Here is a 24,570-nt window from a genome sequence, read left to right as displayed (position 1 = left end):
CAAGTGTTCTATCATCGAGCTATATCCAAGCCCTTTTGCTATTCTTTATTTTTTGAACCTTACTGAGTTATACAATTTGGCCTTGAATTCACTGTGTCATGTAGGTGACCTTGTTTTTTCAGTCCTCTTGCCTCAGCCTCCCAAGGAGCAGATAAGTGTCATGTACCATAAAGCACACCATTTTAGAGACTGTGGAAAGGAAGGATTCCGTCAGTCGAGTACTGCTGTGCAAGCTTGAGGGCCTGACTTTTGGTCTCCAGCACAAGGCATCCTTGTGCACTGTAGTACTGGGGAGGCAGAGACTGCAGAATCTCTCTGCATGTCGTCCAGCTAGTCTTGTCAAATCAGTGAGCTCCAGGTTCAGTGAGAGACCCTGTCTCAAAAAATAAGGTGGGACTCAATAAAGAGAGACACTGATATTGGCCTCTGACTTCCAAGATCATATAAACACATTTGTACCATGTACCTATATACACACATGCACACATACACCACACACCAAAACCCACCATTTAAATGCATGCTTCAGAATACTCGGCTAGCTCAGTTAGTAGAGCATGAAACTCCAAAAGTGTGTATACTTCATGGTTTTGTGCCGCTATCATATCCCCATTATCTATTTCCAACACATCCCATCACCCTCTATTAACTGTATCCATTAGTTCTGACTTCCTATTTCCCATCCATTCCAGCTCCTAGCAACTTCTCAATTGCCTTCTGTCTCTGGATTTGCCTGTTCTAAAGACTGTATATAAATAGAATCAGACAGTATGTGGCTTTTTTATGCCTGTCATCCTCTCAGCATGTTTTCAAGGCTGTGATAATTAATTTTATTGTCAACTTGGTGGGATTAGAATTGCCTAGAAAAAGAGCTTCTGGCTATGCCTGTGAGATTTTTCTAGATTAAATGAGTTGGGAAGAGGTACCTCAACTTCAGTTGGAACCATCCTGTGGGCGTGGGTCTGGACTAAATTAAAAGGAGAAAGCGCTCTTAGCAGGAACACTCATAGCTCCATGCTTCCTGACTATGTGGCCTGCGGCTTCAAGCTCTACCACCACAGCCCCCCTACCTTACTGGACTGTACCCTCCAACTGTGAACCCAAACAAACTCTTCCTTCCTTCAGTTGCTTTGGTCCAGTATTGCCACTCAACAAGGCAAGCAGCTAAAATAATATAAAATATAATATAATATAATATAATATAATATAATATAATATAATATGAAGGCCCATCCTTCTTGAAGTGCATGTAAGTACTCCATGCCTTTCTATTGATGAATAATATTCATTTGTATGTGCATGCCAAGCTTTATCTATTTCTCAGTTGGCAGACATTGATTTGGGCTAATTCCACTTTTGCTGTTATGGATCACGGCTGTGTGAACGAACGTACATGCACACGTGTTTTGCACGAACATGCCTCAGGGCTTTTTGAGTTTGCACCTGGCAGGGAAGTTGCGTGGTCATTTTGTGTTGACTCTCTGAGGAACTGTCAGGCCATTTTCCATAGCCCGAAAGTGCATTATTATATTTGTCATGGCACTTGCCACCCTCTGCTTGTTCTCCAGCTGTTTCCTGTGGGTCGTGGTCCCCGATAATGAGTAATACTAAAGGCAGAGACCACAACCCACATTTATATGCTCTATTCATGCTATAGCCTAGTCCTGGAATACAGCCACAGCTGAGTGCATTGACTTGAGTGGAGGGGAGGGGAGAGGACACACCAGTAGCCTGGAGGAGGGGTGCTTATGGAGAGCCAGCACTGCCAAATCACTAGGATTCTCAACACTTGATCTTTCTAAGCCTTGATGTTTTCATAGAAAGTTGTGTGACTTCCTGATGTCATAGGGAATACTCATAATCCCAGTGTGAGCCTCACTGGGAATTCCAAGTCAACCTCAGTTATATCGTGAAATGCTGCCACAAAAATAAATAGGTAGATAGACAGACAGACAGATAGACAGATAGATAGATGGATGGATGATAGACAGACAGACAGATGGGAAGAAAGCCTAATCAGTGAAGAGCTTGCTGTGGCAATAGCTGCTCACTAAGTTACTCAGGTTGGCCATGAACTCACTTTGTTACCTCCCCAGACCCAGGTAAAAATCTGAGATCCTGGGGGTAGAGAGATGGCCCAGCGGTTAAGAACATCTGACACCCTCACACAGACGCATATAAAATAAAAATAAATAAATCATTTAAAAAATATATCTGAGATCCTAGCCCTTCCCCCATCAGCTAGTGGATATCTGGAAAGTTACTTCCTCATCTATAAACCTATTTTCTTACCTGAAGAGCAGGCACCTTAGAGTTGTTTTCAGGCTTAGATAAATTACCCAGATCAGTGAATTTAGAGCTACATCTGACCTGTCAGTAAGAGCCTGCAAATGTTAGTCTACAGTGGAATTATTTTCGGGGTTTTCCCCCCACAAGTAAAATTGCATGCGACAAAAAGGAAGGATTTGTTGTGACTTGTGTCTAAGAAGAAATGCAGTCTGTCACGGCAGAGAGGAACAGCAGCAGTAGTGTGAGAGGACTAATCACATTGTGTCCACAGTCAGAAAGCAGACAACAGACAGGAAATGCTCAAGGCCAGTCCCCAGCGACACACTTCTGTAGCAAGGCTCTACCTCCTAAAAGTTCCACAACTTTTCAAAACAGCGCCACCAGCTGGGGACATAGTGTTGAAGCACATTTCACAGCCAAATCACAGCACACATCTGCCCAGAAACTTGGAGGCTTTGTGAATCTGAGTTAAAAGTCCAGATATTTGGGTGATAATCCTAAAGTAATATAATTTGTGTAATGTTATTACTTCCAAAGTTGGGGGGGGGGGACAGCTTTTGAACATACTGCATATATGAACCCAATCACATATTTTAGAGTCTTTCTTAGTGTGTATGTATACCCATATATTCTATACATAATAATCTTAACACTCCAGTGTCAAGAGTCTTACTTCACTAAAAATATCTTACAAGGGAAATGAGGAGATAATTCAGTCATGCCAACAAGACCTCCATTTGTTCCCCAGCACTCATGTAAAAAACCCAGGAATGGTGGTGCACACTTGTAGTCCTTGCATTGAGAATGTCAAGACAAGCCGATCCCTGGGGCTTGCAAGCCAACCAGTCTAGCCTAATCCAGTCCCAGGGAGAGACCCTGTCCCAAAAACACAAGTTGGACAGCACTGAGGGACAACACTGAAAGTTGACCTCTGACCTCTACACTCTCATTCACACATTTGCACATGTCCCCTCCCCCCCCCCCAAAAAAAATCTCACCATCTTTGTTCAAGTTGACCATGGCAAGACAGTCGTTATTACATGAGAATTACAATACTGGCATTTTGAAGGTCTTTCACTCATCCTTTGGAAAAATCAATAGTGTCGGTTGATTTGAAATAAGAAAATAGGAAGAATGCAGAGGGCCCAGAACGTAGAGTGAGCTTTTGGATTGGACCATCCGAGTTCCCTTACGTCCGTGTTGTTCTTGCAGTGTTTTCCTCACTGAGCCTTGGGCTGCTTCCTGAACGCTCTGCTACTCTGATGGTCTATGAAGATGTTGTCCAAATAGTATCAGGATTCCAAGGTACGTTTCATATTGAAGACGAAAACAGTACTAACATTTGGGCCAAATGCTGACACTTTTTGAGCAGCCTTCTTCTTGGGTGGTGGCAACAGTCAATTCATCCATAGCTGGGATACAGTGTTTGTTGTCCCTGTGAGGCGTCTGTAGTTCAGTCATTTTATAAGTTGGCTCTAAAATTACTTCTTCCAGAACCATCCTTTAAGTTTATGTGGGAAAAGGAAGGGGCCTCCCTGCTCTGCTCCCCATCATCTCTCTGTCCTATGAAAAGATTGCTCATCTTATTTGGGTCACTGCCCCGGTCTATGATGCCTAGAAGTCACTCACAAAGGTTGTGAGTATGTGGGGATGGGTTTTTCTTGCCTGCCTCCTATTTTTCAATGTGTTTCATATTCAGTGTGAACCCTCACCTCACCCCAAACACATTTGGCTCTTAAGATATGCTAACATGGAAGGTTCTGGACACTTGCCCTCTTCTCCTCAGTAATGGGATTCAAGTTGGAAATAAGCCTCTGTGCTGAGATCACTTTCTTCCATCACAGCTAGAGAACCATCATATTTCCTGGCGCTGCTGAGTGTTCTATAAGATTTATTTGTTGAGGTGCTTACATTTGGCCCTCATTATCCTAAGATTCAGTGTTGCAGGTTCATATAAAAAACGTGTGGGCTGGAAATGTGGCTCAGCAGTTAAGAGCAGTTGTACAGAGGACCAGCGTGCAGTTCCCAACACCCACATCAGGCAGCTCACAACTGCCTGTAACCTTTGCTCCAAGAGATCCAACTCCACCCTCTTCTGGCCTCGTGGGCACCCATACACACAGGTGCATACATCCACACAGACACACATATGCATAAATAAAAGATAAGTCCTTTATTTAAAATGTATTACAACCAAACATATGTAGACCTTTATTGCTGTTACTCCCTCACAGAACAGTAAAACAGTTGCTTACATACCACTTCCAATGTACTGGGTATGGTTTAAAGGGTAATAGCATATATCTCTGAACTATGCAAAAAGCACTGTGCCATTTTTGTGAGCCTGGAGCATCTCAAGATTCTTAGTATCCTCAAGGGGTGCCCCACATATATGCAGAGACTTTATTCTTTACTGATGCTACCATGCCATGCCATCATTCTCTGTCACAGAGATCTATGTAGCATTAGAAAATGAAGTATGTTCATTTATTCCTTCATTAGTGGGGGATGCAGGGAGATTCAAAAAGTTTAATATGCAGCTTCTAATTTTAGAGGCTGATTTTGAAAAGAAATGGAAATGTCTGGCAGCATTTATGACTTAGGCTTGGGAGAGAAAACAGAACAGAGGTGCAGATTTTGGTGTCATTTCACAGTAAAGTTCTTGGGTTTTTGTTTGTTTTTCATAAGACAACAGTGCTAGGCCCGAGTCTTCCCTGACTTCTCCATGGCCTAAGTCCATGGCCCTTTTTCTTAAAGTCCATCTTCCATTAGCTTTGCTATAGTCAGAGTCACTTACAGCCTCCATATTGCCCAACCCCAAAGACATGAGTTACCACTTCATCCTCTTGATATCACTATGTTTAGCAGAGGTAACAGGTTGGTCCCCTGTTTTAAAACTGCCTTCCCTTGTTTTCTTGACTCCATGCCTTAATTTTCTGTCTTGACTCTTGGTCACCCTTTGGGAGACTCCGGTGCCTTCTTTGGGCCCACATGACCCCCCTCTCCTTCTTCTAGGCCAGCCCACACAGGGCCCTGGGTTTCAGTGTTTTCTAAGTATTCATTGCTCCCAGCCCCTGTTTCCAGAGGAGCTTGGCCTCCTGGGTGGAGGCTCAGAGGTGGCTGGTTATCTGCCATCTCACCCTGGATGTCTATTGAGCATCTCCCACTTGGCATTTACACATTGAGCTCTTGGGTGAGTATAATTTGCTAGAACTTCTGTCTCGGTAAATGACATGAACATGCACTGTAGTTGGTCAGGCTGAGCCTTGCTAAGCTTCCTCTCCATCCTTATTGCCACCATGACTCCCCTATATCCCCTCTGAGCACTGCAAGAGGTTTTTGACTAATGATGTATTCCTGTTCTTGCTGAGGTCTGGTCCTCAGAAGATTAAAATCGAAGCAATTAAGTCAGCCAGCTTTGGTTCCTCAATGGTTTCTAGTTGTATATCAATAAAATCCAAACTCTTTATACTCAGGGATACACGATTTCCCTGGCCCTGAGTTTTTGGTGAGTGCCACAGTCATCCAGAGATCATGGTTGGTTAGAAACTGGGCTTGGGGACAGCCCTTGAAACATGGGAGTTTCCCAAAGAACCAAGCTCCTTGCACCCATTTTCCCTTCACACGGAGCTTTTAGCCCCACACAGCCTCGTCTCCCTCACAGCCACCTGGCATAGTTTCTGAACCTGTGTTTCCCTTTATTAATGTTAAAGGGGGAAATGTGTGACCTCCTCTTCACCACCTTCTGCCCTGTGCATTGTACACTGGCCAGGGCTCAGTGTGTAGGATGCAGAGCAATGGACACACTGGAGTCTGTCGTGGTTGCTCAGGCTCCTTGTGACTGCCTCTTGTATTCCTTCCTGTCGCCCACCAGCCCTGACACCTGGCTCTCCTCCTGTGGCTCTGAGGAGGCTCCTGAAGAATCCCACTGTTGTGCACTGTCCGTAAGCAGTCACCTTCTCTCTTTGTAACATTCTGTGTGGCCTTCGTCTCCCCTTCTGAGACCCCCATGAGTCAGAAAGCAGGTACCAGAAGCCTGGCTTTACAGCCTGAGTCACTCCACAGTCCCTGTGCCTGCCTGCACACACTTGTGTTCTTTTCTGCTGCCCACCTGTTGCCCATCTGTGCTCCCAGGACCTGCAGGTGGATCTCTGCAGGTGCTTCCTGCCAGCATGCTGCTCTACAGCCATTACACTAGGGTTGGAGTTGATATCAGTCATGAAGCTCCACTTCATGCCTTGACTGTCTCTTTCCCCATGTGTCGTACACCGAACTGTTGATGTAGTCTTCATGGGGCCAGGCTCTAGTCCTTTCTCTTCCAGGTTGCCATCTCACTCATCCTCACTAAGCCATCTCACAGGCCACTGTGATTGAGCCTCCGTCTCCCTACTAAGTGTTCGTCTGCATGGGCTTTGTTAATAGCCCAGCTGGGTTTGTTCTGCTCCTTCCCATCTGGGCCATCCCACCCCATCTTCCATACTGTCTTTAAACTCTCCTTGGACAGCAAGGCCAGCCCCCAAACCACATTCTCCAGGCCTTCCTGTATCTCCATCGGAGATATGAGTCACACCTCCTGCCTTGCCATCCAACCCAGCTGGTAAAGACCTGGAATAATATGACCCCTCCTGGCTATGGTTGTTAGGTCTGGAATGGGCACCCAGCACAACGTTACTAAGCCATAGAGAGGTAATAATTGCAAATGAATGGTCATGAAATATAGGCTAGGTCAGGACTGTGGATAGGCAACCTGTGAGCTAGTTCAAGGAAGGCAGCAGAAGCGAAGGAAGCAATTTGGTAGCAGGTCAGAAGGGAGTCCACGGGGGGAGTGGGGGGCACTAGTGGAGTCATGGCAGTGACAAGTATGAGTGTGCAAATGAGTCCCACTTCCACCTACTCACCCTACAGCTGCTGAGCCTGGGCAGCACCAGCCTCTGAATCTTTAGTGTCCTCTGGCTGCCATCCTCCAATGGCAATAAATCCCTCTTTCCCTCACTGCCTCTTTCATCCTGTGAACAGCCCTCTAGCTGGGAGTCCTGAGTCTTTTAAATGGCATCTCCTTTTCCACCATGTTTGATAATGTTCTGACTTAGTTGCTTTTCTTTTTTGCTGCAACAGATGCCTGACAGAAACAACTTAAAGGAGGAGGGGCTTGTTTGGCTCACAGTTTAAGAGGACACAGTCCGTGATGGTAGGGAAGATGTGGCAGCTGGAGCCCAACCCCTGGTGCCTCTGCTTATTACGTTTTGGCAGACTAGGAATCGGAGCACTTAGGCCTGAAGAGCATACTATGTTTAACTCTAAAGTCCCAACCCAGGAACCCACTTCCTGCAGGTAGACCCAACCTCATAAAGGGTCCCCAGCCCCTCAAAACAGTGCCACAAGCTGCAGACCACTGTGCGTCCAACATTTAACTGTAATATATACTTTTCTTCATCAACTGAGTCGTTGTATCATCGTCTTAGTTTCTGCAAACCCAGGCCCTGTGCCTGCTTCTTGACAGGCGCCCAGTGAGCCATTGAGTAATCAAGGAAACAGAAACAGATAATCAAAATCCATCTGCTCTTTGTGCTTCCAATTTCCCCATGGTTGGTTTCTTTTCTTTGTTCAAGTGAATTGGGGCTGGGGGGCATGCAGTTAACATACAGATACACACACACACACACACACACACACATACACACACACACGCACACACACACACACACACGAGGGGGGAGGGAGAACTGAAATACATTCAGTTAGCTTTGTTATAATTAATTGATCAGTATATGTACACCCCTGAGTCCTGCAGCTAATCAGAAGCCATCTAAGAACAATTTCTTCCTTTCTGTAGTCTCATGCCCATACCAGCTCCCTGCCATTACAGATATTTGGTTAATTTTAAAATGCATCCTGCTTCATGAGCTTGAAAGGTTTAGTTATACTATTTCTTATCTCAGTAGAATTGAGGCAGGGCAGTAAGAACAATGGGTCGTTTTATTTGATTCAAAGCTTTTTCCTTACTGGAAGGAAAGCCATATGTAGTTGAGTAAATGGGAATCTTTGCCACCATTTGCTAAATCAGTTCCATTCTGCAAAATCAGTGTGATACTGAAAATATGAATGATACATAAAGTGTTTTAGCCTCTGGCTGGTCACATTTGGTTGCATGTGTCATTTTTCAATGGGTCTAAATTCTTGTCTGTTCAGCAATAGAGCACTATAAGCTGCTTGTTTATAAGCATGTTGCTTATATAGCATGGTGTGCCAGCCCACCCTGGAAAGTTCCCCAAGCTTGATGGTGGTTCACTTAGGAAACCTCACACCACCAACTATGTGCAAGGTCACATGATGCCATTGTTTTAGGTGACACTAAAGGAAAAGCTCACAAAGAATAAAGGCCACTAGGAGAGATGGATACCAGGGATAAACGGGGGGAAAGGCCATTGGTCCCTGACATGTGCATGAAACTTCAGTTGAAGGTTTAACATAATTACATCCAAATAAAATACATTAATGAGAGCTTTTCTGTAAAAATAAAAAATAGTGTCCACTTGTCCTCTCTGTAGATAGACTAGATGGCATTTATGTAAATTCTAACCCTATACACCGATAGAGTAATTCTCATTGGAGTAGGCTGAGTAATGAATGAGTGTGGCTGCAAACGTAAGCTACACAACAAATCCATGCTTCTAATAAGGTTGTCATGAGCAGTCAACAGCCCTTGCATTTTAAAAGTGAGGCAAGTGATCCTGCTGTTAGTGTTGCTGTGGCTTCGTGAAGAAGTCTTCCGACAGTGAGAGGAATGGGCTGGGCCCACTGAGTGACTGGCCAGCTAGGGGAGTTTCCCTGAGAAGAGGCTGTGTCTGAAAATGTGTTACTTGTAAAATGCTGGCAAATTTCTTTCCGACTTGTCATCAAGACTGATAAAAAGAATGAAAAGAGAGGACATTTGTAGATTGTTATCTTAGAGAGTTTTGTGTGTGTTGCTGAAGAGCTAGTTAGTTGAAATCTGTGGAGAGGTTTAGGGGACAATCCAGAAGTGAATCCCAAGATGCTGAGATATGGAGGGTCTGGGGAGTTGGCTCAATGGGTTGAGCTAACTTGCCACACACACCTGATGGTTTAAGTTCGGATCTCCAGAACTCATATAAGAGAATGGCATGTGTCTGTGACCCCATGTGTGAACTCAAGAGATGCACATGTCTGTAATCCCAGCACTCCTACTGGGGATGTGGGAGATGAACTGGGGGCGCTCCAGAAGCTTGTGGGGCAGGCAGCCTGGCATTGGTAGCAGCAAATGACAAGATCCTGTCTCAAATAAATAAAATTGAAGGTAAAAACTGACTCCCAAGATTATCCTTTGACCTCCACATGCACACACTGACACCCAAGGTTACCCTCTGACCTCCACGTGCACACACTGACACCCAAGGTTACCCTCTGACCTCCACATGCACACACTGACACCCAAGGTTGTCCTCTGACCTCCACCTGCACACACTGACACCCAAGGTCATCCTCTGACCTCCACCTGCACACACTGACACCCAAGGTTATCCTCTGACCTCTGCATGTACACATTGACACCCAAGGTTGTCCTCGACCTCCATTTGCACACACACTGACATCCAAAGTTATCCTCTGACCTCCACCTGCTCACACTGACACCAAGGTTGTCCTCTGACCTCCACGTACACAATGTGTGGCATATGCATGCCTATGATCACATTCACAAACACATATTTTTTAAAGATACTAAGAAATGATGGAGACCAGACTGGAGACCCATCCTGTAGCTCCCACAGCCCCCCAGGAGTTTCTTATTCCCCGAACAGTCCCTTTATGTTCCACAGAACACCTGCTGGAAGCCTCTCCTACTCCACATACACACTACTTTTAGCAGTCTCCCTGTTTCTTGTTTCAGAGGGAAAAGTAAAGGTCTCAGGGAATGACATCTTCAATTCTTCAATTTTCTTCTTGTTCTTTTTCCTGTATGTGGTGATACCATTCCTTCCCCCTGCTTCTCTGCCTAACCATGAGTACTTTCACATTCCCAGTGGATCCTGTTGCCCCCTCTCCAGCCTTCCTCCACATATGTGCAGAATCCTCCATCAGTGTTCTTTTCAGCCTTTCTCACCTCTCCCTCTTACTCAAGGTGTTGAACTTCAAAGAGAAACCCTTTGTATACCCCATTTTTCCTTCAAATGACAACCTTGTTTTCTTTCCCTCCCAAAGTTTGGAGAATCACCCTTTGCCACACCCCCTGCTCCCCTAAACATGGCCTCATGCTGTTCTTCAGAATGCTCTTGCTCAGTTCCAGACCTGGGGTCATCAGATCCACCCTCTCCAATCACTGTCCTGTCTGGCTCTCCCAGGCTTCACCACCTCATCTGTTTCTTCCTTCTTGCCCCTGTTTCTCAACCAGCTCCCATCTCTGCCTGCCACTGTGTTCATTTCTTCTCAGTTTCTGTCATGGGCGTCGTACTTCCCTGCCTACTTCCTATTCCAAAAGTGGTTTTCAACCCTAGCCTCCTGCTTCTGTGTTGACCCCTGGTGTCACTGCCTTTATTTGTATTTCTCACTTGAACCTTTTTACAGCAGACTCATCCTTAAACTCTTGCCACCCCTGGACATTCTTCATAGGCAGACCAACTGAAGTCCAAGGTTGAGCTGGAGGCACCATGCCCTTTACAAACCTCCTCTATCTGCAAGACAAGAGCCTATGCTTAGCTCACATATCGTTCCTCAACCTTCCCATGTGTGATATCTGCATCTCTGCATTTTCCTATCTGTTGTTTGATCTCATCTGCCCCTTCCAGCCCTCCAGACAGGGACCACCTAGGAAACTTCCTTCCTGAGCAGTCAGTCACTCGTTATTAAAGTTGATCTTGTATTTCTGTCATCTCCCTCTTATTTGGGGATGTATGACATTTATGATAATGGAGCCATTTTGCTCTCTGCCTCCCTTGTTCTTGAGTTCCAGGAATATAAGGGTTTGTCCTTTCCTTGTTTATATAGCATGTATCCACTAAACATGAGACTCTTCATATGAGTTGCTTAAATTATGGAGATGCGTAGAATATAGGGTAAGAGGTTCTCCACTGTAGTAATTTCATATACCCTGGGACACTTAGCAGTGTCTGGGGCCATTGGGATTGTCACATCTTGGGGACTGCAACTGACATTTGATGGGTAGAAATCAAGGATGCTATTCCATATGTTAATATGCACAGGACAACTCCCAACAAAGGATTTTCTGGACCCAAAGTGTTAATGGTCCTAATCCTGTTTCAGTTAAGTCACAGCATGGCTGAAACATAGCAAGTTGCTGGGTATAACGCACCAAATTCAGTGGTATTACTGAGTCGCAGATATACACTGAGTGCTCTTTTTTCTCATCGTGCCTCTGATTAAGAAGAAGTATAAACATTCACATAAATGTTATACAAGGAACAGTGAGATTCAAGACCTTAAGAGAAACACAAACAGACCATAGAGCTTGAGATGGGCTTGAGAGAGGCTATGCAGAAGAGGTGGACTTTGAGATGCATCTGAATGATATATAAAGTCTGTAAACAGAGACAAAAGGGAGTTTTGGACATGGGACGAGCATGACCACATGCATAGAAACAGCCCCATGGTCCTGTTTAGCCAAATGATGGAGGCGGATTGGTCATAAATAGAGCATCTATTCTGAGACAGACATTATGATAGGAAGGAATGCCAAATGTAAGTTTTCTACATTTTCCAAGCACACTGACATTGGCCAAGTTACTTAACCTCTTTGAGATTTAATTTCTTCACCCAGGAGGGCAGGGTGGAATTCCTTCTTCCCAATCTGGTTATTGTTTATAAGCTCTAAAGCACTGACTTGTGCCTCTCCATTATAAGAGATGATATAATAGTTTGAGTCTATCTTGATCTACTTATTTTTAATGCTTTGTCATCATGCATTTGCTAAGTGGTGAAGACTGATGTCTTCTGAGTAGGAAAAGCACCTCTGAGCAGTCAGTGTGTCCATGGGTAAAATGGAAAAGGAGGTTAAGGCTGAAGCAGAGGGCTGGTTGGGAGACTGGTGAGGCAAAAGGTGGTGCATAGGTCTAGTAGTCTGGAGGAAGAAGAGAGGAAATGTTAACAGAGGAAGAGTAGCCAGTCTTGGCACTTGAGTGACTGTGTAAGGTGTTAGGAAGGGAAAGTGATGTTGACTTGGATCAAAACAGGGTGCTGGAGAGAACATCGCTTCATTAAGTGAGAGATAGTAGATGCTGATCCTGGAAAGCCAGATCTATCTAGAAGACAGAGGGAAATGCAAGTGCAGGACTTAGGCAAGATCCCAGGACTAGAAAGGATGGTGGCTGTAAAGGGGACCCACTAAGAAGAATCACTACCCAGCAGAGGTGATGGGTAGCAGCCCTTTGGGGACTGTTTCATCTAGAGCCAGGAGAAGAAAGACAGGATTTGAATGAGAACTTGCAAGTGGGCATTTGCGAAGTCTGGAGAGAATCAGAGGCCAAGTATGAAAGAAAGAGGGGACTCGTGGGTGAGGCTGATGAACACTGTGGCCCATTGTAAAGAGGTCAGGGGATGAAGGCTGAGAAGTGGTCATGGGGTTTGCAGATTATACAGTGGCCCTTGCCATCATGTGCTGTGGGTGAAAGCCATGTCACTGAAGGCTGAATGGAAGAAGACAGGCATTCATATATGGGGAGAACAGAGTGAAAGTCATGTTTGATTGTGATTTGTTTTCTGGATAGGGAAGACGTGAGCATGTTTATTGCTGAAGGAGGAATCACCAGGGGACAAAGAGATTGTTGACAAAGGCAGGAACAGTTGGTAAAGGTTCATCATGGCATAAACAAGAAAGCAGAATTTAGGACAGCGGCTTGGCTTGCTTGACCTTGGATGAAAAGAAGAAAAAAGGGGAAAAAATTAGAAGTTCAGAAAGAAAAATTAGGCTATCTGCTGCGTTTGGTAAGTCAGGATGTAAGCATTTGAAAAAGGAGGATGGGGCCCTACGTCTGAGGAGAAGAGAGGAAGTTCCAAGCAGCTGCTGATGGGTTGAGAGGCAACCGGTGATGACAGGCAGGCTGGTCCGCTCCCTTCCTGCTCCCAGAAAATCACATGAAGATTTAGCAACTCTAAAGAAAGACGGGCTAAAGAACATAGTGTCTTCCCCCAGCCCCACACATGCCCATTTAGGCCTTGTTTACCCTGTGGCCTAGTGTAGCCTATATATACCCTTAGATTCCTCGGATACCTTCTGGGCCATTTCACCAATCATAGGTTTTGCCTGTACTTGAGGGTGTGTGGGACTCTCAGCAGATGGCATCTGTGTCTTGCCAGTCATAGCAGGTGTCAGTTCAGCTGGACCCGCCACTTCCTGTTCTTACAAGCCTGCCCCACCATAATCCTACGTGTGCCTACCTTCCAGATACCACAGATGGCCCTAGTTGTCTGGTGACACCCCAGATTCTCCTATACAAAGAAAGGAAGAGGCGAGCGTGGGGAGGTGGGGCAGAGAGAGAGACACAAAGAGAATCTCCCATCAAAGTGCAAGCCGTCCACATGCCCCTCTCAGAGATGGAAGGGATGAGAGAATGAATTTTAGTGAGGCACCAAAGCCCCTGAGCTTTGGTTTGTGGTTCTGTGGTTCCTACTAAGTCCTTGTTGGATGTGTGTCCCGGGTCCAGTGTGACTCTCCACCTGCCTTTTAGCAGCCTCCCTCTTGCTGTGTGATTTCCCACTCCTCACTGTCAGAGGAGCCTGCACCCAAATCTCAACTTTCCCATCTCACCAAAGTCATGCAGGGACCTGGAGGGACACATATACCCTACTCTGTTCGTGGATACCTGGCTAGGATTCCACCTTCTCCCTTTGCGCTCATGAACTCCAGCTCCCTCTTGGCCCAATCATGTTTAGATACGCCATGCTCTTTTTCATATTAGCTGGGTTCTTTGCTCTTCCTGATTGTGCAACCTAGGGGCCTCCATGGTGACATATTAGCTGAACAACATCAGCAGCTGCGTCAGCCATCAGTGGGGAAAAAATAATCCTGTAGTCAAGATGAGGAGATGAAAAGGGAGATGTTGACTTTCCACCTCAGAGAGCTGGGCGGAAATGGAGAACAAAAGAGGCAGGCAGCCTGTGCAGCCTAGTGGGGAAAGGGGTGAGAGCGGACAGCTCCCAGCGGGCCCAGGGCACCAGGGCACCAGGAGAGCTGCTGAGGGATGGAGTGCAGATCCAGGAGACAGCAGGGCTCAGAAGACTGAACTAAGACATGATGGTGTAAGGGGACCTCTGGAGGCCGGCACTTTGTTTTAGAAATGAAGACAGGGCATGGGTAGCCTGGCATTAGACTGACAGATGTGTGGAACAGGTGACCAAAGAGAAGGAGCAGTGACTTTGGGTCCTGGCTCCCTTGGCTTTAGGACAGAGCCTGTGTTTTACCGGCCTTGGGGGAGGATAGTTGATCAGTGGGTTGGAGCAGGTAGAAGCATGGTCTACCATTTTAGCCATATACAGATAAGAGTAGCCCAGAGAGCCTGCCCCAGATCATGGCTGGAAGTCCTTTGGGCTTCCACGGCCTTACTGTAGGAAGACTGTCTTAATTTGTCAGTTCTCTGAGCTCTGAAACCGCCTTATCACAGAACATTTCTAGGAAGGCTACCACACTTCCCATCCTAGAAGTTCAAAGGGAACCTCATCTCAGAGTGAGGGTGGTATTCTGGGACCTCGGTGCATTGTGAGGAGGGATAGAAAGAGCCCTCAGCTGAGCGCAGCAGATTGAAGCCAACCCGAGCTGGGGACACATAATCTTAATTTTCAGGACATCTTTGCCAGGCTTGTACAAAATTACTTCTCACCTTCATGTCTGGTGACTGTCACCACAAGAGTAGGTAAAAATAGGGATCATAATAACATCTGGACAAAGGTAAACTCTAAGTGACACCATAAGGCAGCTGACCGGGTCACTCCAATGGTCACACAAAGGGATGGGGTTGGGGGAAGGAGGACCACTTTGCATCATTGCCAAATCTGAAACATCATCTGTGTCAAGTAGGAAGCACTCCAGAGGAACAGCGCCCATGTCACGTCACACGGCGGCTTCCTCAGGAAGAAAACAGTTCATCATGTGTGTGTGTGTGAGGCAAGGAGGGGAGGGTGAAGGGAACTCTTATTTACATTCCTTTCAAGACTGTATATTGCAGCCCCTTGTCCAGCTTCAGTTTGGTCGGTGGCATTCAACCAGATTTCTCCAGGAAGCTGGGAAATGGTCTTGTAGCAGTATCAAAGCTGATCTCTTACATTGCTTGTGTGAAGAGATTCATTGCCATTTCCTTGCTTCATTTACTCAGACTCTCCCAAAATGTTACCCTATCCATAGCCAAATACCGCACAGTGGGAAAGACTGGTCGCAAATAGAACTTGGGAAAAGCTTTTTGTTCAAAACCTAAATAACATCCTGTGTCAAAACAAATGTGACAATGGGCTATTATGTCTCGCCCCATAATAGCATGTTGTCACATCCCTGTGTCCTGGATGAATGAGGGATGGCACACCATGTGGGAAGGAGCAGGGGTGGGGGAGGAATGTTGGAGCCCTAGAGAAGCCTTTCATGGCTTGGCATTTTCTGACATGGAAACCACTCCTTGGGGAGGTAACTCAGAGGTTGATCCCTGCAGGTGCCCAGCCACAGCCTCGAGTTCATTTCCAGAGAAGGGCCTTGAGGTTGCCCGAGAACACCAGCTACAGTGACCTCACCGCCTACCTCACTGCTGCCAGCTCCCCGTCAGAGGTAGACAGCTTTCCTTATTTGCGAGGATTGGATGGAAACGGGACAGGTAATTGGAGTCACTTCTCTTTCGGGATGGGCCTTATTCTTTCTCTGTGAGTTTTGGATATGGCAAGAGGTGCTCACATTAAGTGGAGAGGGAGCAGGGCCTTGACCTCACAGGTTCTGGGGTGATATTGTTACCTTTTGCCAGCTTATGGAGGCATCCAGTCTGCACCACTAAAGAATGGCATCTTTGTAAAGTGGCTTCCTTGAGCCCTTCTGCAGTGGCCTGGGGCCTGAAACACCCTTCTCTGGGCTTTCCTTTGTTGGGCTAAATATTTCAGCTCCATTGAAATTGTACTTTTTTTAAAGTATGAGATCAGAAATAGAGGGTTTCTGCCCCGCTGATCTCTGCCTACTCCACTTACCTCCAGAATGTATTGCTGGTGCCACAATGTCTCACCCACTTGTCCAACAAGAGACACTCAGCCCCACCCTCTCATCTGCCATGTGCCCCAGCTGGGAGGGGAAGGGTTGGCTCCAGTGACATCTAGAGATGAGCAAGTAGCATTCCATGCCCCACTACAGATGGATCACTGAGGTGTGCACATGGCCTGTCAGTTCTGGCTGTGGCCATCAGCTTTCACCCATGTCTTCCTCTCTGCTTTTGGATGCTCACCTTCCTTTCCTTTCAAAGGGCATTTGGGAAGGTCCCCGGGGAGGCTCTCCATAGCCTGCCAGAGAGGAGCCAGGCTTTGAAGTTGATTTGGAATCTTCTGGCTGATCACTAAGTGAGCTCTGTCAGCACCACTGCTCTTACAAGACACAGAACTTACAGGATCAGAGAGACCAAAAGCCACCAGCCAGAAGAAAAGCGATAATTCCTTATCAGAGAAAGACCAAAGCTGTGCCTTCCTCCTCTTGGGTGACAGCATGGTCCTCAGGCCTCCGCCTGCTGCAGGAGAGGTTCCGGGTCTTGGAATTCTGAATCAATCAAGTCAATCAAACTGTTTCTATCTCTGTCTCTCTGTCTCTTTTTCTCTGTCTCTGTCTCTCTCTCTCTCTCTCTCTCTCTCTCTCTCTCTCTCTCTCTCTCTCTCTCCCTTTCTCTCTCCATGTGCCTTTTCATCACCCTTTAATTTTTAGACATGGCATGAAATTGAAAAGCAGACATTAGTGTTAAATACTGCTAGGTGTATTGCACTTCCCAGGGATGCTTTGATTAAAACTTTCATAATTTTCCAAGATTTTGCATGAACTGGTGATTCTGAAAAGGCTCATAAACCTTAAACATCTCATCCATTTCAGCTTATGAATAAATTTCTAGTTGGAGGAAAGGTACTCAGTGACTTATTGCTTTTTCTCCATCTGTGGTTCTTATTTTGAGAAATGTTTCTTCCTTTAATTATTGAGGACTGATGGCCTGATTTGCCATAAAATAGATGTGTAGTAATCATCTATGGTAAACTTCTTTGGGGAAAACCGTATCAATTCAGGAGCCTGGAGACTTCTTGTTTGAGGTCCTCGTAGGCTCCATTCAGTTTCCCCGACAGAAGGAAACATAGTCAGAAACACAGTGAAGGGGAGCAGCCTCACTCAGCGCTCTCGTGCTCCGACCCTCTCCCAGTAGTGCTTGAATAAATTATGAAACCCGGGAAGACCAGGGAAAGAAGAACACAAAAGCACAGGACTATTGATTTTTTTTAGAAACATACTTTGTTTTAAAAATCAGTCTATTTCAGAGGGAAGAAAAAAAAAGTTGGAAGGTGACATTAAACTGCTTTTTCAGTGACATAATTGATCAATTGCCTGAGAAAGGATCAAAGTTTTTCTGAGACCCACTAAGAAAGGGAGCCAACCCACAGTGTATCGGCATGTACCCTGGGAGACGTAGGAGCCTGGGCTCCATGGAGTAGAGAGAGCAACTGGAGCCCAGTGGCTGCTACTCGCCTTGGATTAGTGTGGGATCAGGCTTTCTTTTGACCTTTAGTCACATTCCTTCTCCTACGTATGCCAAAGATACTCTGCCTTCTAGAATCACACTCTTCTCCTGGTCCCTGAGAAAACACACAGCTCTATACCATTCCCATGGGGGTCAGTGAAATGACCTCCACTAACCACTCCAGGAAGACAGAGAGGGCAAAATGGCTAAGGTACAGCATTTTGCTGACCCAGAAAAGTTGGTGCAAGATGACCTCATCTTTTATCCAAAATGTCTGAACGCTGAAGTGTTTTGAATTTAGGATCAGTTTTTTAATATTTGCATAGACTTCACCAGAAGTATTGTGGCACCTAACTTTTGAGTTTCAGAGAACTTCAGACTCCAGCCTGGTACTAAAATATGAGGACAAAGAGAATCCTAAGGGTTTGGTTAAAAAAAAAAAAACAAAAAAAACCGTCTTGTTACAAGCAACCAATTGATCAGAAGCCTAAACGGACACCATCCAGTGGTTCTTGCCCTTCCCTCACCTGGTTACCCAGAGGGCCAGGTGACACCTGTCTCGACCGGGACACAGAGGGCCAGGTGACAACAAGGTAGAGCAGGAAGGAAAGCCTAGTTACAGACAGAACCCAGTATCTTGTGTGCGATTGGAATCTCGTAACAAGATGTGGAAGAGAAATAATTTAGGCCTCTAAGACTGAGTCACTCCAGAGTAAAGGAAGTGGGAGGGTAGAGGGAGAGGCATGGGGTGGTGTAGAGTAGGATCGGGCATTTCACGGAGCACTGAGAGAAGAAAGCCTCCAGAAAGCAGAGGAGAGACCCACATGTCTTAGGGCAGCCCCTCCCTCTCTCCCTCCCTCCCTCCCTTCCTTTCTTCTATTCTTCTTTCATCTGTCCTCTTCCTTTTCTCCTCTCCTCTCTTCAGGGTCCCACTGTGTAACCCAGGCTGGCCTTGTATTGGCATTCCTGGCTCACCCTACCAGGTGTGAGTACCAGGTACTAAGTACAGGTGAACAGCACCATACCCACCTCAGCTGGCACTCTTTCAAAGCAGTGGGTAAGGACAGGGAGACAAAGCTGTGATTTTCCGTAAATCTGCTCACTTCTGCGGTGTTTACTTCTGAATGCATACAGCTGAGAACATGTGTGTCCGTACACTCAAGAGGGCATCTCACCTACCCTATCCTTAGTTGTGAAGATCAGAGAAACGGCCCTCAGAGGAGTGGAGTAACTGGCAGGGGCAGCTGGTTCCAGAAACCCATCTCCCTAGATCAGGGAAAAGCGAGATGAAGAGAAAAGAGAATGTAAAGACACTGAGGAAGAAGAACGGAGGTGCTGTTTCTAGAACTTTCTGCCTACCTGTTTGCAAGCAATTTCTGCCGGCCTACTGCGTGGGGCTGAACAAAATGAAACAGCACTTCTTAGTTGGAAACCTTGTATCTGCAATGTTTATACAGCATCCTGTGAGTTACCTAATGTCTCTGGGGTTTAAATAATATCTTGTTGAAAGGTTCTGAAATGGCTGAGAGTGGTACAGGGCAGGCCTGGCTTTGCTGTCCTGTCACTCTAAGCTCTGGGTATGTGTGTGTCTCAGTCCACGGTGCGTTTTCGAGAGAAGCGTGGTAAATTCTGATCTTTGGTTTTCTTATCCCAAAATGAAATGATTTCTCAACTAAAAGATTCCTGACCTTGACTCTGTGATTTCAACTTAAATCTTTGGAAGAAATCTTTTAGAAGGCCTTAGCCGTCATGGAGAAACAGAGATGGGCGTGGCATGTAGTGGTCATCATTGTTTACAAATTACTCCATGGAGGACTTAGCCATTAAACCACTGTTGGAACTGTGAAGTTCACTAGATTTGCTTTGAATATTTACTCTTGGTCCAGATTGGAGATTGGCATGAGCTCAGATAGGTAGGTTAGTGTATCGGAAGTATATACTTACGTATACTTTACATAAACATACTTATAATCTGTCTTTCTGCTTAATAGTAAAGCATAATGTAAATAGAAGTAGCAGTAGTAAATAAATCATAAATATTATTATATAAGAGATCCTGTATTATAAAATGCCTTAACATTTTTATCACTAAGAAATTCATCCTATTAAGGCAAAGATATAAAATTATGACAGAATGTATTTTGTGTGATGTTGCGTTTCACTAAAGAAAAATCCGAAATGGATTGCTTAAGTGTATGAATATCACTCCCATAAGCATTCTCTTAATTTATCTATAGACATTCATTAAAGCACTGGCTTGGATAAAAGACCTCTAATGGAGAATAACTGGGATATTAAATTCCTTTTAAACAGACCAAAATAACAGTGGCAACTAAAACAACACATACATATTTCATGGCTAAGTTTCAATCGTGTACTTCTGGGAGAAGCAGTTAATATTTTGAAACAATCCTTGATGAAATTTTCTGTTTAAAACATGGTCTCTAAAATGTGTGTTTTTATGGTACTGACTTGCTGCTGGTATGTGTATTATACATGCTGTAGATGTGTGTCTTGTTTGTGAACCTTCTGTCTGTAGCTTTATCTTGTATTAGAGGAAAGTCTTTTCCACCATGGTTGTACTCTCAACCCTGGAGAGGCTGAAGCCTGGTGATCGTGAGTTCCAGGCCACAGGGTGAGACCTTGCCTTTAAAAAAAGAAGAAAGGAAGGAAAGAAAGAAGGAAGGAGGGGGCTAGAGAGATGGCTCAGAGGCTAAGAGCACTAGCTTCTTTTCCAAAGGTTCTGAGTTCAATTTCCAGCAACCGCATGGTGGCTCACAACCATCTATCATGAGATCTGGTGCCCTCCTCAGGTGTACAAGCATACATCCAGGCATAACACTGTACACATAATAAATAAAGGTGGTGGCGCACACCTTTAATCCCAGCACACGGGAGGCAGAGCCAGGCGGATCTCTGTGAGTTTGAGGCCAGCCTGGTCTACAGAGTGAGATCTTGGGCATGCACCAAAACTACACAGAGAAACCTTGTCTCGGGGGGGAAAAAAAAAGAAAGAAAGAAAAGAAGGAAGGAGGAAGGCAGGAGAAAAAAAAGGAAAGAGAAGGAAGGGAGGAGAAAGAAAGGAAGGCAACAGGGAGTAGGTAATGCAAGCACAATTTGTTACCGCTGGCAGACTCAGACTGGGACCTCCGCTCTGCCGTTAACGAGTGTGTGCCCTCCGGGAAGCTGCTGCCACATCCAAACCTGTTTCTTTGTAAAATATGGGTTTGAACTGCCTCTGGAGGTTGTGGGGGTGAGGATTACTGATGTTATCAGAGCCCTGGACAGGAGAGGCTCTACTCAGTACAGGGCAGTAGCAACTGGTTTTCCTCAGAGGGTTTCTGCGGCCCCAGTCTCCATGCAGGTGATGGACAAACTTCTTCCTTCCAGGAAACAGCACGCGGTATGACTTGACCCCCGTCACGGCCATCAGTGTGCACCTGCTCAGCAGTAACGGAACACCGGTGCTGGTGGACGGCCCCATCTATGTCACCGTGCCCTTGGCCACGCAGAGCAGTCTGAGGCACAATGCTTACGTCGCAGCATGGCGGTTTGACCAGAAGCTGGGTAAGCAAGAGTCCCCGAGCATCCCCTCTGGAGTCTGATATTTTTCTTTTCTGGTTTTTTGTTGTTGTTGTTGTTGTTGTTGTTGTTGTTGTTGTTGTTTTAGGAGGATCTTTAAAGGTTGTGAGAGCTAAATTGACTTTCCTAATCTTCACCCTTTTAGTTTTTCTGAAGGTTCTATGATCTCTCTTGGTTGTGTGGGGGTTTTTTGGTTTTTTGTTGTTGTTGTTGTTGTTTTTGGTCTCCTAAATAAAGGACAAATATTTGCCAACGTTGTTTGAAACAAGCAATAGTCCCCTTGATCCTACAATGTAGAGAAAAATGCTAATCTATTCGTAATTCTCTTAGTCATTTGTCTGTACACATATGTGTGTGTTATCATTTGCTGCATAAGAAGTTACCCTAAAATTTATCAGCTTAAGATAGCACTGAGCATCTCCTGTCTCACAGTTTCTGAAGTTCATGACGGTGGGCTCAGGACCCCAGCAAAGCTACAGGGGGCCTGTCAGCCAGAGCTCTGTTCAGCTTAAGGCAAGATTCTACTGGGCCTGGCAAGCATGCTCAGGACTCTGCCATAGTCACAGGTTGACTGTAGTCCCTGCCGGCTGTTGGCCAGAGATTTCCGCTCTTTGCAACGTGGTCCTCTGCTTACGGCTGTTTGCAACATGGCAGCTTGCTTTCCTCCGAGCCAGTGACATAAGAAAAAGTAAGATGAAAGTTTCCCAAGTACTTCAAATGGAAGCTATCCAGCCTAGGACTGGTCACCAGGTAGGTCAGTGGAAATGGTATCAGAATTGTTCTGCCTTGTGCTTTGCAGCAGACAGCAGCATCAGTATCTTCCCATGGCAGCATTATTCTTTGAGTTGGGATGATGCAGTTTTCCACTCTGTTAATACAACACAGTTCAGTTCATCAATCCCTTACCATTGGGGGCGGGGGGGGGGGGGGGGGGGTTGGTGGCGGGGGAATGGACTATTCTAAGGCTGTGGTAAATACCTTTGTAGCTAAATGTTTGAATGTTTGTGCACAGCCTGGATTACTTTTCAGAGTGTACTGTGAAAGTCCAGCTTGTAACCAGCTTTTAACTATCAATATAACACTGTTAAACCGCACATGAAGATTAGGGAAAGGTTTTGTTTGTTTGGTTGGTTCATTTAGTTTGGTTTGGTTTTTGGTTTGGGTTTTGGTTGTTTTGGTTTTGGCTTTTTGAGATAGGGTTTCTCTGTGTAGCCCTAGCTGTCCTGGAACTAGCTCTGTAGACCAGGCTGGCCTCAAAGAGATCTGCTTGCCTCTGCCCAAGTGCTAGGATCAAAGGTGTGCACTACCACCACCTAGCTAATGAGAATTTTTATATCAAGTAATATTTTTTAAATACTTAACCCCTTGAATCAGTCAAAACATAATTTTAGCAATTACACTTGAAAGTAAGTATCTTTTGGGCTTCCATGAAGTTTCTGATTTCTAACTTCCCAAATAATTAATAGACTCCATAGTAACTTTTAAAGACTGCTTCAGTTTTAATGGCTTTATTAAAGTTGACCTCGCTAGGTGGATCGTAACACTGTATTAATGTATACTGCATCTCTTAGGTAGGGTTTCTATTGCTGTGATAAAACACCATTCCAAAAGGAACTTGAGCAGGAAAGTGTTATTTCATCTCATAGCTTGTGGTCCATCAAATCAGGCTTTCTTGCCAGATATACTACTAGTACATGCTGAAATCCCAGCATCGGGAAGCTGGAGCAAAAGGGGTCCTGTGAGTTTGAGACTAGCCTGAGCTACACAGCAAGACCTTGTCTGAAAACAACAGAAAAAAAAGAGCAGCATTTCTCAGATTCACCTTCTTGTCCTTCTCTGGGTTTCCTATGGCTGGGCTGGGAAACCATCTCATCAGTTTCTTGCATCATCTGGCTGCCTCCTATTTCCCCTCCTTCCACTGGGCCTTCTGTGGTCCTGCTTAGGTTACCCTCAGAGCCAAAGACTGCACTCCTATGTGGTGCTTTCCCAGAACAGCATGGAAGGAGCTTGGTCCATAGCATGGCACACAGGTCTCTGTGGAGCCAGGCCCTGTCTGTCCCTCCCTCGTTCCCTGTCATTGTCCAGACATACTGACCCTTCCCCAGACTTCCTGAATCCTCCCTCAGGCCTTGCCACTTTACAAGCAGACCCTTCAAAGCTGTTCTGGTTCAGATCGCAAATGCTCTCCCCTTGTCTTGTGCTAAAAGCTTGACTCTCAGTAGATGGTGCTATTGGAGGGGGCTCACACTTTTAGGAGACAGGGCCTAGGGGGAGGAGGTAGGTCACTGGGCATGACCTTGAAGGATCCTGGCCTCTTCTATTCCCTGATTCCCAGCCACCATGAGATAAGCAGCTTTGCTCTGCCATGTGTAATTCACCATGATGAGCCATGCTACCCCAAACCCGAGAAGCAACGGAGCCAACTGACCATGAGCTAAAACTTAATGAACTGTGAACCAAAACATCTCTTTCCCCCTTTTAAGTTGTTTATCTGAGATATTTTGTCACAGCTTTGCAAAGCTAACTAAAATCCCTTTCCCTGGGTGTCACTGAACCCCTTCTGCCCATGTGTCTGCCTCAGTGGTACTAGCAGTGTGTGGAGCAGTGACTGTGCACCTGCTTGGCCATTACTTGCTCCTACGGTGTCCGACCTGCTTTTTGTGTGACTAGGACTAGTTCCCGGCTAAAGTCCTTCGTGATCAGATAAGGATATTTGCAGCATTTTAAAAAATCAGAATAGGGGATACAGAGGTGGCTTCTCTGCAGAGAAACCGAGTTGAGTTCCCAGCACCCAATAGGGCAGCTCACAACCAACTGTAACGAAAGCTCCAGAGGACCCAACGTCCTCTTCTGGCCTCCACAAGCACTTCACATGTACACATAATTAAAAGTGAAAAATAAATTCTTTTTTTTAAAAGTCAGAAGAATAAGATATAACATTTGGAAACAAGATGATGGAGACGTGTGTGTGTGTGTGTGTGTGTGTGTGTGTGTGTGTGTG

General features: G+C 45.6%; 1 protein-coding gene across 1 annotated transcript in view; it reads left to right on the top strand.

The window, feature by feature from the left end:
- Fam171a1 (family with sequence similarity 171 member A1) overlaps nucleotides 1–24,570 on the top strand; it is a 126,604-nt gene that overhangs the window by 70,667 nt on the left and 31,367 nt on the right. Inside the window, 3 exon segments of the mRNA XM_052729606.1 lie at nucleotides 3,502–3,594; nucleotides 15,954–16,112; nucleotides 21,378–21,554. Of these exon segments, the coding sequence (XP_052585566.1) occupies nucleotides 3,502–3,594; nucleotides 15,954–16,112; nucleotides 21,378–21,554 (429 nt within the window).

This window comes from Peromyscus californicus, unplaced genomic scaffold (genome assembly GCF_007827085.1).
Source record: "Peromyscus californicus insignis strain IS unplaced genomic scaffold, ASM782708v3 Scaffold_8__1_contigs__length_139910024, whole genome shotgun sequence".
Taxonomy (NCBI): Eukaryota; Metazoa; Chordata; class Mammalia; order Rodentia; family Cricetidae; genus Peromyscus; species Peromyscus californicus.
Note: the sequence above shows the minus strand (reverse complement) of the source record. Positions and strands in the feature narration are given on the sequence as shown.